Below are 13,937 nucleotides of genomic sequence, written 5' to 3' on the forward strand. Positions count from 1 at the left end.
CAAAGTGGTACTTTGATACTATTTTAAATCACGACAACTTATCCTAAAAGCTTAATACTAAAAAGAAGACCGATGCCTCATTGTATTTTATCAAAATTGACGTGCCTCTTAAAATTACTATTAAATTTATAATAAATTATTATTAAATTTTAATCCAATAATAATTTTAAAATTCAATACCAATTTTAAGATATTTATTTTGGAAATATATAAACAAAATAAGAAGCTGCGTGAAAAAGAAAGCACTTTCCCGGTAGCTTCTTCTGTCACGATTACGGCTCTTTCTCCGAACCTTCTTCCTATTCCGGTAGGGACCACTGAATCGCTGGGCCTTTTCCTTACCCACGTGGAACCGGAAAATAAGTGCAAAAAAGTACCGCACCTAAAAGCTATTCTATCAAAAAAAAAAAAACCTCTGCATAAATGTTTTTTTTTTTTTTAATATTTAAATTCAATGGATGTTTTAGAAAATTCGGCATCATTCAAAAAGATTCCCAAAGTTGAATATGAAGACATTTCGTTTTTAGGGGATCCAATGCAATAGCTAGGCCGTATGGGAGAAAGGGACAGCTTCCATCTATTTGGACATTTCTGGGATTCAGACGGTCCACACACTTGTTCCAAATCTTGCTTCCTACCCAGATTTCACGTCCACACCATATCATATGAAGATTCGTATCTATTTTTACTACCCAAAAGTGAAAAATATCAAACTCAACTTATGTTGTAAGTTTATATGGCGGGGGGTGAGTGTTAACCGCCCGCTCGCATCTATTGTTATCCGTAAATATTCGTTATTCGTTGTCTTTTATTTACACATGTAAATGGAGTTGGAGAAAAATTACTATCGATATATGCGGATGTGAATGACGGTTTTAAAATATGTGAAAACGGTTATTTACATATTTTATATTATATTTAATAAATTTACCAAAACAACCTAATTTAGCTTTATTTTGGATTAAATATAAATTATGTTTACATTGTTTTCAAGAGTAATGTGAAATTAATATTTTTCAAAATATTAGGGCTTTTAAAAAAATTAAACAAGCCCAAAACACTAAAAATTGGCTCAAATTCATTTCAAAATCATTTAAAATAAATCCGAATAGAAATTCAAATAAGGCTAAAATATGCATAAACAGCCCCATTACCTAATATGCATACAATAGATGCTATAAGTATTTTCATTTATTTTTATGGGAAAATTACACCTTATCCCTCAAAGTTTATGACGATTTTTAATTCGACATCTAATGTTTCAATTTTGGCAATGCACTCTCCAAACTTTAAATTTTTTGCAATTTGACCAATTGTATTCCAAACTTCTCATATTACCCATATTATTTTTTTTTTTAAAAAAAGAATTTAAAAAAATCCAGGGTGGCCTTAGCCACCTATTTGGCCATCTGGCCATTTAAGAGCATCTCCAACAATGTAGCTAAAAGAGAGATATTAGCTATATTTAACTATTTTTGTCATTTTTTTTGCTCCAACAGAATAGCTTCATATTAGCTATTATACCTTAATTGCTAAAGTGAATAGCTTCATATTGCTATTCACTGTAGCACATTAGATTGTTGAATATAATATTATTTCCACATTATTTTCTCTCTCTCCCTCAATGTTTCTCTCTTTTCTCTTCTCTATTCATGAATTTATGATATAAATTCAAGTCTTCTGAATCACTAAAAACTCCCAAAAAAATATTGAATAGCATGCATATAATTGACAAACTAAAAATGAAAAAATAAAAATAACACACAGGTATGCTACGTAAATCAATTATATTTCAATTTACAAGATGATGTAAAAGTGGTTGCAGATTTAAAAAGAAAAAAATAAAAAGAAAAAGAAAAGGAAAGATTAAAAAATAATATTTAATAAAATAAAGAATGAAATAAAGAATATGTTGGAGTTGATATTAAAAATGAGTAGCTAAAATAGAGAATTGTGCTTTTTGACTAGGTAGAATACCTCTTACGGCTGGAAATGCTCTAAAAAATAAAAATAAAAATTTAGCCGTAGCCACCCCAAATTTGTTTTTTTTTTTTTTAATAAAAAAATAAAAATTAAAGGCAATATGAAAATTTTAGGATAATATTGGTCATATTGCAAAAATTTGAAAGTTTGGGAGGTGCATTGTCAAAATTGAAACTTTAAAGGTCGAATTGGAAAACGCTCCAAACTTTAAAGCGTAAAGTATAATTTTTCCTATTTTTTTAACTCTTCTTTTACCAGCAATTTTAGGAGAGGAAACATTGAAGGCATTGCTAACAAAAAAAAAAAAAAAAAAAAAACTACTCTTGAAGGCAATATTCCACATTAGTTGTAGTCCTGTACAGATTGATTGAGGTGTATTTAAAAACTCAACGCCTTCTTTGTTTTTTTCCTTTTTTTTTTTTCAGTCAATAATTATTTGAAAATTGAAGTTCTGATCTTCTATATACTTGTTTAAAAAGATAATTAATTGAAAACATAAAAAAAAAAAAAATCAGTTCGACACGAGGCCACCTAATTAATCAGACATCAGTGGGCCAGCCGAACATGTTTTACGTTGGCATTTGGGCTAATAAAATATAATATTAGGCCACCTTCTTTCCTAGAGGATATTATAAAATAGTAATGCAATATATTTATATATATATATATATAATTTCTTTTACGCTTAGTTTGTTTTGGTGTAAAATATTTTTCTTATCTTAAGTGTATGGCAACCCGTAAAATATTGATCAACCTGAAAATGTTTTCATGTGAGAAAGAAAAATAACTTTCATGAAGCGTAAAATAATTTATACTTTTTAGCCGCTCTCTCACACTCGCTACAGGTAATTGTGAAATGTCTCTTATATGGGACCTACCTATTCGCACATGTTTTGGATAACCCAAGTGGGCTCCCACAAGAGCCTTATTATGGTCTGTTTAGAATTACGTTTGAGGAGCTTAAAAGTGTTTTTAACACTCAAAAATACTGTTTTTAATAAAAAAAATACTTGTTTGGTAAAAAAATTAAAAGCGTTTTTGAGTGTCCAAAAAGCCTAAAAATTTTTAAAAAATATTTTTGGTAAAATCTTAAAAATGAAGTTTTTGTCTAAAAATTCTTTTTAACTTAAAAGCTCTATTTCTCAAACGTAATCACAAACAAGCTCTCATAATTACCTTATCAAATTACAAACAATATGGGTAAAGACAATTGCATTCAATCTCAATCTCACCCTTAAAAGCATTCTTATTCCCACAAACCATTTTCCTCTACAGCTTCTCTTCTTCGCCTCTCTTTCTTATAGCTCCTCGTATTATAGGCAATTATATTATTATTGTTAGTCAATATGACCTCGTGACCATCCTTATTCCCATTGAGGGTGGCCGCCCAACGCCTTTCTCCCTCTCTAAATTCTAAATCAATAAATCTAATTAAAAGTAAGAACTCAACCTCGCACTTGAAAAATATGCTTGTGTTTGCCCGAAACACATTTAAAAAAAGGTATCATACAATTTTATGAGAAATGTTGGGTTGCTGTCACAATCTCATTTAATCTATTATTTTAGTAGTAAATAAAGATAGTATCGTAACACATTAGTTGGAAACCAAATCTCTTGAGAAATGCTAGACATAATCCAATTTTCTACAGCAAACTAAAGTAAAAAACACTTTTCAAATGCGGACCAAGAAAATAAAACACCTTCAACATTCTATGACATAAAAAAACTTTTTTAAATCAAAACACAAAATACAATTATCAAATTACTTCACAAACATGACACTATTTTTAGAGCTATCTCAATTGGCAAATGAATATATAGTGTTTATTGAAATTCGAATATTCTGATCCGTATGATATATTAGAATAGGCTAATACTATAATTTCATATTTTTCTATTTTATCTTTAAGAGGTAGTTCAATAAATTGTGACCGTGCTTAATAAAGTGGACGTCACTAGTTTGGATTCTCCTCTACCCCGCTTGTACGGACACAGCGGACATGTAAAAAAATAATAATAATAAAATTCATCCAACATTTATTCAACAAAATTATCACTGATTGGATGCTTTCAACTAATCAATCAGTGAATTAATTATCATTTTAACATTGTTCAATAATTAGATTAAAAAAAAAAAAAACATGTGGGATTATTCAGTAAAAGAACGCCAAATCTCTCTTTCTCTCTCTCTCTCTCTCTCTCTCTCAATTATGAAGAAATATTTTGGTAGCGGTAAGGGAAACGGGTGGCCCAGTTTGCTGATCTATATATAGCAGAACCATTGCAGGCTCCAAGACCATACACATCATACACCTTCGCATTCTCTCTGAGCCATTTGCCCTTCAGCTCTATCTTCTTCTTCTCTGCTTACACAGATTCAAAGGCTCAAGTTCCAGGCTTTCCAGGTTAGAAACTCAACTGGGTTTTGTGGGTTTTTTCTGAATCTCTCTGTTCTCACTGCCCTCTTCTTGTGATTATTATGTGTTTTTGGTTTAGTTCCTACTATTCTCTTTCTGGTTTAGGGTTTAAAATTTTGTGGGTTTGCTTTAAATTCTTCATAGTTGGCTCTGTGGATCACATTTGTAGATTCCCTGCTTCTTTGCCGTGTTATTTTTTTCTTCAATGAATATTTATTTGTTTCTTTTCTTCGTAAGTGTATTCTCCTATGTGCTATTGGTTATCAAAATAAAAAGATGGAAGTGTTAGTGTGGGTTTTTCTGCTAAATTCCATTTTCCTAATTTGGTTCTACAATTTTTTTTTTCGACGAAATATGTTTGTTTTGATGTACACATTTCTGAATCGTTGATTTGCTGTGCTATATGATTTTTTTTGTCTTAATTTGGTTTTACAAATTTAGAAGATAATTTTTTTTTTTTGAATTGGGTTAGCATACTGGTCTTTTTGCCAGGTTACATTGTTGTTGGTTAAACTGTGATTCGCTAAATTTACAGTGTTTTCAGTGGGATGTTAGTGATAATTGGATGGGTAGGACTGCTCTAATTGAATTTGGTTATTGGGTTTGCGTTAGCGTTCTTGTTTTGCTCTTTTTTGTATCTTGTTTGTTTCTCTGAGGGATGGCCGTTGCGTGGAGCTAGCTAGTGGTTTCTCTGGTCCTTTAGTCATTATTGTCGTTAATGTCTCCAGATTTGGATTTCACGGTGAAAAAGTCGAGTTATTTTGTACTAATTCAGCACAGTTACTAATTTGTGCCGTTAAAGCTTATGAACTCTTTACTCTTTTCTGAAAAATCCAGTCACTGCAGAATGGGGAGTGCCGGCGAAACCAAGTATGGTGCATACACCTATGAGAACTTGGAGAGGGAACCATACTGGCCATCAGAGAAGCTCCGGATCTCTATTACTGGGGCAGGTGGTTTTATTGCTTCCCACATTGCCCGGCGCTTGAAGAGCGAGGGCCACTACATTATTGCTTCTGATTGGAAGAAGAATGAGCACATGACTGAAGATATGTTCTGTCATGAATTTCACCTTGTGGACCTGAGGGTCATGGAGAATTGCTTGAAGGTCACTAATGGAGTTGACCATGTGTTTAATCTTGCTGCTGATATGGGCGGGATGGGCTTCATTCAGTCCAACCACTCGGTTATCATGTATAACAACACAATGATCAGTTTCAACATGCTCGAGGCTGGCCGAATCAATGGGGTTAAGAGGTCAGTAGTCTTGGATATTGTATACCTTGGTCTTGGTCTACTGAAATTTCCATCGATTTATTTGGAGCAAATATGTATTTTCTTTTTTCCTGTTTTACCATAATCAAAATGATTGTATAAAAAATTCTCCATTTAGTGCATAGGAAACGAAGATATGCCTCTAAATTCTGATAATCGGATTTGTGTAGGTTTTTCTATGCCTCTAGTGCTTGTATCTACCCTGAATTTAAGCAGCTGGAAACCAATGTGAGCTTGAAGGAGGCTGATGCCTGGCCTGCTGAGGTTCGATACTCTTTGTGGTCAAGAATGTTTTAATCTACTAGTTTTTCCTTTGTAAATTGTGGATGTTGTTAATGATTTTGCTTTACGCATGGGTTTAGCCTCAAGATGCTTATGGCTTAGAGAAGCTGGCAACAGAGGAGTTGTGCAAGCACTACAACAAAGATTTTGGTATTGAGTGTCGTGTTGGAAGGTTCCATAACATTTATGGTCCTTTTGGAACATGGAAAGGTAAGCTCTTGATTTTAGTGGTAACTTACACATGCATGATTTGTTTCTTGTTGAATTTTTACTAATTTGGTTGCTTGGTTATATCTGTTGTACAGGTGGCAGGGAGAAGGCTCCAGCTGCTTTCTGTAGAAAGGCTCAAACTTCCGTTGATAAGTTTGAGATGTGGGGGGATGGACTTCAGACCAGATCCTTCACCTTCATTGATGAATGTGTAGAAGGTGTACTTAGGTAAGTGCTTGGTGTTCTTCTAACTTGTATAGCTGAAGCTCACATCAAATAGGCTATTATTCCATTTCCTATCAAATCTTTGTCTGAATTGCTATTAAAATTCAGCATGAAGTTGAATCTTTAAGGGCTCCTATGCGATTTCTTTTACATTATCAAAAAATTCTTCTTGAACAAGTAATGTCACTTGTAATAAGGACAGGAGATTTGAAGAAATTAACATATACCTCGTCAATTACCATTCTGATTATTTTTTAACATCTTGGAAACTGAAGGTATAAATCTATCTATCTTGGATAGTAACATTGTGTAGACTGGGTAATAATTTTTAATTGTATACTGTTTCACATGAAAAATCATGAAAGTGTAATTTTGTAACATACAAATCGGCATGTTTGACTGGATACTGAAGATATATCTTCTCATTTCTCACGAGTTAAACATCCTGGAATCAACTTTTGTGTTTAGATTGACAAAGTCGGACTTCCGTGAGCCAGTGAACATTGGAAGTGATGAGATGGTTAGCATGAATGAGATGGCTGAGATTGTTCTTAGCTTTGAGAACAAAAAGCTCCCCATCCATCACATTCCCGGGCCAGAGGGAGTCCGTGGTCGTAACTCAGACAACACACTGATCAAAGAGAAACTTGGTTGGGCTCCTACAATGAAGTTGAAGGTATTTATGACCGACAGCTACTTTCCTGTTTGTAAAGTTTCTTAATAACGCCTAAGGTTGAACTTACTATGTTGCAGGATGGGCTGAGATTTACATACTTTTGGATCAAGGAACAGATTGAGAAAGAGAAGGCTCAAGGTGTCGACTTGGCAGTTTATGGGTCATCCAAGGTGGTTGGAACCCAAGCTCCAGTTCAGCTAGGCTCACTTCGTGCCGCAGATGGGAAAGAATGAGGTGGTTGAGGCTGATAGCTCAATAAGTTGCACTTAAGAAAGCCAAGTTTTATTAAGGTTTATTTATGTTTTAGTGCTCTGGTGCTTATTGTCTATTATATCGATATATGCTGGTTGCAGTATATTGATTTGTTTCAAGGGAAGCTTTTATGCTCCCAATAACTGTGCTCTAGCTTTTCAGGCAACCTTCTCTCCCTTAGAATATGTTGGCCTTTATGATAAGTTATGTCTCTTTGCCCCTTCTGAAGTTGGGGGATGGATGATCCATATCTTTTTTCAGTCTATGAGATAAATTTGTGCTTCAAATCTTGTGATATTTCATAAGTATTGACGTATTGTGCTTCTCTGCTTTCAAAGGACTTGTTTGCTTGTATCCCAAGGTATTAAGTCACTTGCTATCAACAATAAAGCTTTTGTCACTTCAAGGCATTTAAGCGTTGATTGCGAAATATTGCAAAGAAATTGTGGGTAACCTGTTTTGGGGGATCTGGATCCCCTGGAATTCCAGATTCTAGAATTAGAATATTAATGGTCCAAAATGTGCCACGTGGTTAAAACCACTTTCCTCCCAAACCCACCAAAACCCACTTCTTCATCACGTCTGAAAAAACAAAATTTCAGCTTTACCCTTCTTCTTCCTCTGCCTCTTCTTCCTCTTCCTCTGCTTTCTTCTTCCTCACATCTAGACATCCCTCCAAAAAACCCACTTCTTCTTCACGTCTGAAAGAAAATTGCAGCTGAGATATATTTTTTTTTCAGACGTGAGGGAGAAGATTTAATTTGGGAGGGAAAGTCTTTTGGTATCTAAAAACAAGTGGGTTTTGGGAGGGAAAGTGTTTTTGGTGTCTAAAAACAGTGGGTTTGGGAGGAAAGTGGTTTTAACCACGTGGCACATTTTGGACCATTAATATTCTAATTCTAGAATCTGGAATTCCCCTGGAATTTCAGGGGATCCAGATCCACGACTGATTCAACGAGATATGCCTTACCTGCATTAAGATTTAAAACTTGTCGTCTACGAAATAACTGTCAAAAAGCCTCCAAATGTCACATACCCGTCGCCTACCTACTGAATCCTAAGGATGACTTTCTTTTACCTAACATAGATATCCTGGTAGAAAGACTCCTCCATCTTGCTAATGAGCGACCAACTCACAGTTTTTGCAGTGGATATTCTCTAAGAACATACGCGGGCAGTTAAAATCTGTTATATTCATAATTCGTTCAAGTAGTTCAGGGTTTGGTGTTGCAAGAGTTACGGAAAAGAAGAAGAAAATTTTGGTTAGTTTTTGATCGATTTTCTCATCAGCCAAACAGAGTCATAACCGAGAAACCACTCTTTCTTATCGTTTGATAGATTTTTCTCACCAGCCAAACAAACCCAATAACAGAGAAAGAAATAAAAGAACCCAGATGCAAATAAGATTACCCATATGCAAATAAGCTTTTCAGGGAAATTTGAAGCGAAAAAGTTAAAGTGGAGGAGACTAAATAGGAAGGAAACAAAGAGAGCAACAGAATTCCAAGAGAATGGAGAGAAGAAGTGACTAATTAAAACAACAAAAGTGACTGTTTTAACTAATAATGCTCTTAAGAATGTCTCTTAATAATGAATTTTAAGTCGTCAAGGATGGTGTTTTAATGGTCTCAAAGTATTTTCTACATGGTAAAGTAAATACTAGAGCATGAATTAATCGATTCTTGCAATAAAAATTATCGTGTTTGATTAGTGTAACACGTCTTAAATTTTACTGGGATTCTGATAAAGTTGGATCAGGTTATGGCTTAATCAAGTCTGAGGATGGCTTAATCAAGCTTGAGGGAGTACCTGCAATTTTTACCGTCTAATCCTCTCTTGTCCCTTTGACAAATACCACTATAATCATAATCAAGCTACTTACTCTGATTAACTTTTTTTTTTTCTTAAAAAAAAAATTATATGGTGTTTTGGACACCTAATCTTACACTAATTAGATGTTCCTGGTGCGGAGGTAAAAAAGGAAGTTACTTTTGCCACGTGGGTGACTATTTATGATGGTGAATAATGGTGATTGATGGTTGATAGATTTTTTTTTTTTTAATTTTTTTTTAATAATTTTGGGTATGGGATTGATGGATTCGGTGGCTGAAAATGGCAGGATTAGATAAATATCATCATCATCTGACGTGGTTGTTTTGTTGCAAAGGAGGAAGCTTCACATCCCATGGTTCACATGTTGTTACGTGGTAGCAAAAGATGCCTAAAAAGTACTGGATGTACTCTTTCAGCTTCTTTCTCTCAAAGACAAATGGATTGAGAAATTCCATCGCACGTGGGACATGCTTGCATGTGCTGCTTGCAGCTTTGCACTGATAAGTACTACTGTTGTCGGACAAATATAGGCACGTGGTCTGCTTTTCATATGTGCTTATCTAAACATGCATGCCCTTTTCTTTTCCTTCTCTGTTTGTCTTATCACTATATACTTGGTCGTTTACTCTTCTTATACACCGTCCACATGTTCATGTCTTATAGATCCGTTTCTTAAAATAAAGTAACGGTAGAAAGAAGATTTTAATCTATTTTATGTTTTGCTAATTGGATCTTTCTTCTAGTATTTCTAATTCTTAGAATATATGAGTATTGAATGATGACATTTTCAAATTTTTTTTTTTTTTTTTTTTTTTCAGAAAACATTGATCGGAAAAAATAAGTCGAAATGGATAAAATGTGTGGGGTATTAATATAGGACCCATAACGTACATAGCAAAGTGCAAATAGTACGAGGTTTATGTTGCGCTTGTGTTAGACCATAATTTTTGGCATTAATAAAAAATACGTATTTTTAAATACAGTTCAATAGTTCAATTGTAGACACAAGTACAATTTTACCCTAGATCTAAATCTAAATCTACAATTAGATCTAAAGCAAACCATCATAAATGGAGACCAAAAGAGACCACAAAGAAGACACCGAATACTGCTACCAGAGAATGGGAGGACTCTGTGTTTTTTCTCTTTGGTGTTGTTGCTTGAAGAGAATAAAGAATTGAGCACTTCTAGAGAGAAGGCAGAGCCTCTCTCTATCTCTAGAAGTCGGAAGTTTCTACTTACTCTTAATTCTTAAACAATACTTCAATTAAATTTCTTAATTGATACAACTACAAGTCTACAAGGGCAGATAAAAATGATAAAAGAAAAAAAAAACTATTTATAACATGTTTACCAAATATGATTTATGGCCAATTAAAAAAAAAAAAAAAAAAAGATTTATGGCCACCATGCCCAGGCATGACTTGGGCACTAGATGCTGGTGGTGGGTTACTGAGGTGGACTTGGTCCAGCCCCTTTGAAGGTTGACAGATCCTGTTGGTGTGGCCCATGTACTGTCAACTTGCATGCATGGCCTAGTTGGCTTAGTTGCCGTGTGGACTGGGACTTGCTGAGTGCCCCTTGTGTTGATGAGTCGCTGAGCTAGCCACATGCACTGATTAAAGTTATGATCAACTCATTAATTAGTTATTAAAACCTTGTACTTGACACGCTATATATAGCTCTTTAAAATTAATCTTTCTATATATTATTATACAACCGATTACGTGTCTTGTTTCAGATAACATTTCATTTGCCAAAACAAAACAAAAAAGAAAAATAGTAGAAGCTTATTAAATCAGAATTCAAGTCCTCACATAAACCGCAAATCTTTTCCCACAATCATTTCACGAATAAATTTGAGGCGTATTATTCATAAACTTAATTAACAATGTGCATGATGGTGTCCCCCAACATGAGCAGCATGGACTACATGTGCATGATGGCCTCCATGATGATGGTGTGCCCCAACATGAGCAGCATGGACTCCATGATGTCCTCCACCATGGCCAAGCCCTCCGTGATGAACATGACCATGACCATACCCTCCGTGATGTCCTCCGCCAAGGTGATGCCCTCCGTGATGCCCATAACCATTCTGGCGGCGATGTCGCATGAGACAACATAGAGCAGAACCCATGCTTACAGAAAATTATGGAATTAGAAATTCAATTCACTCAAGATTTAAGGGAATATTATTCGAAATTCACTCAAGTATGAAGATTAGCTTGAGAGCCATCAATATATATATATATATATGGTGATGGGTAGATGGAGATCAACCTTGCCATCCTCGAAGACAGGCGTTAAGCGCGTATATATTGCGTGTACGTAAATGCTTTACGTTCTGCTTAGAGAGGAAAAAAAAAAAAAGTTTTGCGTTCATATTAGACATCCATGTGAATTTATTGCATAGGGAGGATAATTAAGTCCTTTTGATGACATCCTAGAGAAATAGAGACTTTTTCTCCTTTGATGACATTGACCTTATTTTATTTTATTTAGTACAAAACAAAGAAGAAAGCAATAAAAAACTAAATTCAACAGGCCTAGACCACTGAATTAAAGGAAGGTTCTTCCTACTGGTGATAGGAATTAAAGCTTGTGGAGAAGATAAGTGAGAATGCGGCCAGAAAAACTTCTAGCTATGGCCTAACCTGCTGCATAGTGGGCATAGAAGTTTGCATTTCTATTAACTTTAATGGCATTCAAGGAGATTGAAGCTGGAATTTTAGGAAATTGACCTTATCCTTACTTGGTCATAACACATTATATTTTTGTAGCTTTTTTACCTTTCCATCTTTGAAGACCAGTGGCTTTAAGCGCGTATCAATTGCGTGTAAATAGTCAATAGATACTTTCCTTCTTATCAAAGGAAAATATATACACCTATTAGCTTCCATAAATAAATAAATAAAAATTAGATGAAATGATCTCATTGATCTACTAGGTGATGACATGCATGTTCTTCGAAAAAAAAAAAAACACTAGCTATGTGATTGTTGATCTGCACTTTCTAGTTTTGTACCTTTTATTGATGTGGTTTTAAGTTGACGAGGATTTATGTAACTGAGTCTTAGACGTCGTGAAACAGGAGAACGAATAACCCAGTTCAGGTACCGCTTTAATGGGCGAACAACCCAACCTTTGAAACATACTACAACCTCAGGTGTCGAAGCCGACATCGACGACTGTTCATGTCATTTGTTATTGCTAATTACATTCTGGTCATGATCCCTATATCTTATAAATTTTATAGAATGTGATAAACTTCTATGGAGGTTGCAAAGTAAGGAGGTGCAACTCTTTATAGGGTAGCAACTATCCATAGGTCTTTTTTTTAGTTTTTTCAACTCTTAATGAAGAGTTGGAAGGATGTCTATAAAAGGCTGTGGGGGCATTAGTTTATATATATCACAAATAATTAAGCCTGGTTTACAAAGAAAAACGACTTCAATACCTTTCAAGTGGGACATTAGTTTGAGAAGGAAAAAAACAGAAGCCAATATGCATAAATAGAAAAGTAGAAGCTGATATGTAATAGTACAAAATAATAATAATAATAATAATAAATAGACGTGTTGAAATCGAATAAAGTGTTTGCAAAAGTAATTAAGCATGGAACTCAAAACTTGTATATATATATATAGGGAAAAATATAAAATGACCTCAAACTACTAGCCATTTGCAAGTTGGCCCACCAATGTTCAAAAGTATAGCCGCCTCACATACATTATCCTCTTGGTCTTGGCATTTAGCAACCCCCACTCAACTTTTACCATTTTGATGTCTTTGGTGTCATTTTTTTTTACTTATTTTTTTGTCAATTTTATTTTTTAATTTATTATTGGATCTACGTACAAATTTAATGATGGATTTACACATATTTTATATGAAGATGGACAAAAAATATGTAGAAGATTGAAACCAAACATTTTTCGCATCTTGATGGCCAACATGATAAGTTTGTAATCCATATATACTAATCTCTTCTGCCAATTTTGGAGTAATATTATGATTGTTGGGAATAAATTCACACTACAAGCCCACCAAATTTTGGGCCTAATGGCCAAGGATAGGCCCATGAAGATATTAATTAAATAGCAAGGGCTATTTAATTAATTAATAGTCTTATATTCCAATCAGGATAATATTGGAATAAAGACGTCCTACTTATCTCTACAAGATGACTACTCAAGATTATCTCTACATGATATCTGTTGAAGGTTTATCTCTACATGATAGCTGTTGAGTTCTATCTCAATTCTAGACTCTCAAACCAATTCAAATAAGAAGATCCAGTCCAAGTCTACTTCAGCTCCCCAAGCCTATAAATAGGCCCCTACACAAGGTACTAAAGGGCTGTACATTGGAGGAATTGGGAGAAGAAAATTGGCTTTTGGTATCAGGTTTAATTATTATCCAGCATATATTTTTATTTTAGTTTAGGAATAGGCTATTCTGATTTAAATTTATATTCCTATTCTAGTTTAAGAATAAGCTATTCTGGTTTAAGTTTATATTCCTATTCTAGTTGAAGAATAGGCTATCCTGGTTCAAGTTTATATTCCTATTTTTGCTTAGGAATAGGCTATTCTGGTTTAAATTCCAAATTTGGTTTTGATTGGTTGTGAGAATAAGGTAATTCTTATTCCAAATTATTACATTTCGGGGATACTCTATCCCAAATAAGAAGAAATTTCGTCATGGTGGCCACAACAAGATCAGGAAGTGTGGCAATCCGGCAGGGAAAGTCACAAACGAAAATAGCCAACCATGTTAGT

The 13,937-nt window shown here is 34.3% G+C and overlaps 1 protein-coding gene across 2 annotated transcripts; it reads left to right on the forward strand.

Moving 5' to 3' along the window:
* Window positions 1–4,217: 4,217 nt before the first annotated feature.
* On the forward strand, window positions 4,218–7,645 carry LOC132171363 (GDP-mannose 3,5-epimerase 1). Of its 2 annotated transcripts, none has more exons than XM_059582660.1 (7): window positions 4,218–4,388; window positions 5,247–5,657; window positions 5,846–5,939; window positions 6,038–6,167; window positions 6,263–6,395; window positions 6,861–7,068; window positions 7,146–7,645. In XM_059582660.1, the coding sequence occupies exons 2-7, from the start codon at window positions 5,248–5,250 to the stop codon at window positions 7,299–7,301; spliced, it is 1,131 nt and encodes a 376-aa protein (XP_059438643.1). In that variant the 5' UTR covers window positions 4,218–4,388; window position 5,247; the 3' UTR covers window positions 7,302–7,645. The 2 variants fall into 2 exon arrangements, with proteins under 2 accessions (XP_059438643.1, XP_059438642.1); XM_059582659.1 differs by having other exon boundaries at window positions 4,219–4,388; window positions 5,238–5,657.
* Window positions 7,646–13,937: the final 6,292 nt, after the last annotated feature.

Source organism: Corylus avellana, chromosome ca2 (genome assembly GCF_901000735.1).
Source record: "Corylus avellana chromosome ca2, CavTom2PMs-1.0".
NCBI classification, from domain to species: domain Eukaryota; kingdom Viridiplantae; phylum Streptophyta; class Magnoliopsida; order Fagales; family Betulaceae; genus Corylus; species Corylus avellana.

Excerpts from the sequence above, each read along its gene's own strand:
- LOC132171363 (XM_059582660.1), top strand. The coding sequence starts at position 5,248 with ATGGGGAGTGCCGGCGAAACCAAGTATGGTGCATACACCTATGAGAAC. Across the intron at positions 5,658-5,845 it reads CGAATCAATGGGGTTAAGAG|GTTTTTCTATGCCTCTAGTG; the intron begins GTCAGTAGTCTT and ends GGATTTGTGTAG. Across the intron at positions 7,069-7,145 it reads CTCCTACAATGAAGTTGAAG|GATGGGCTGAGATTTACATA; the intron begins GTATTTATGACC and ends ACTATGTTGCAG.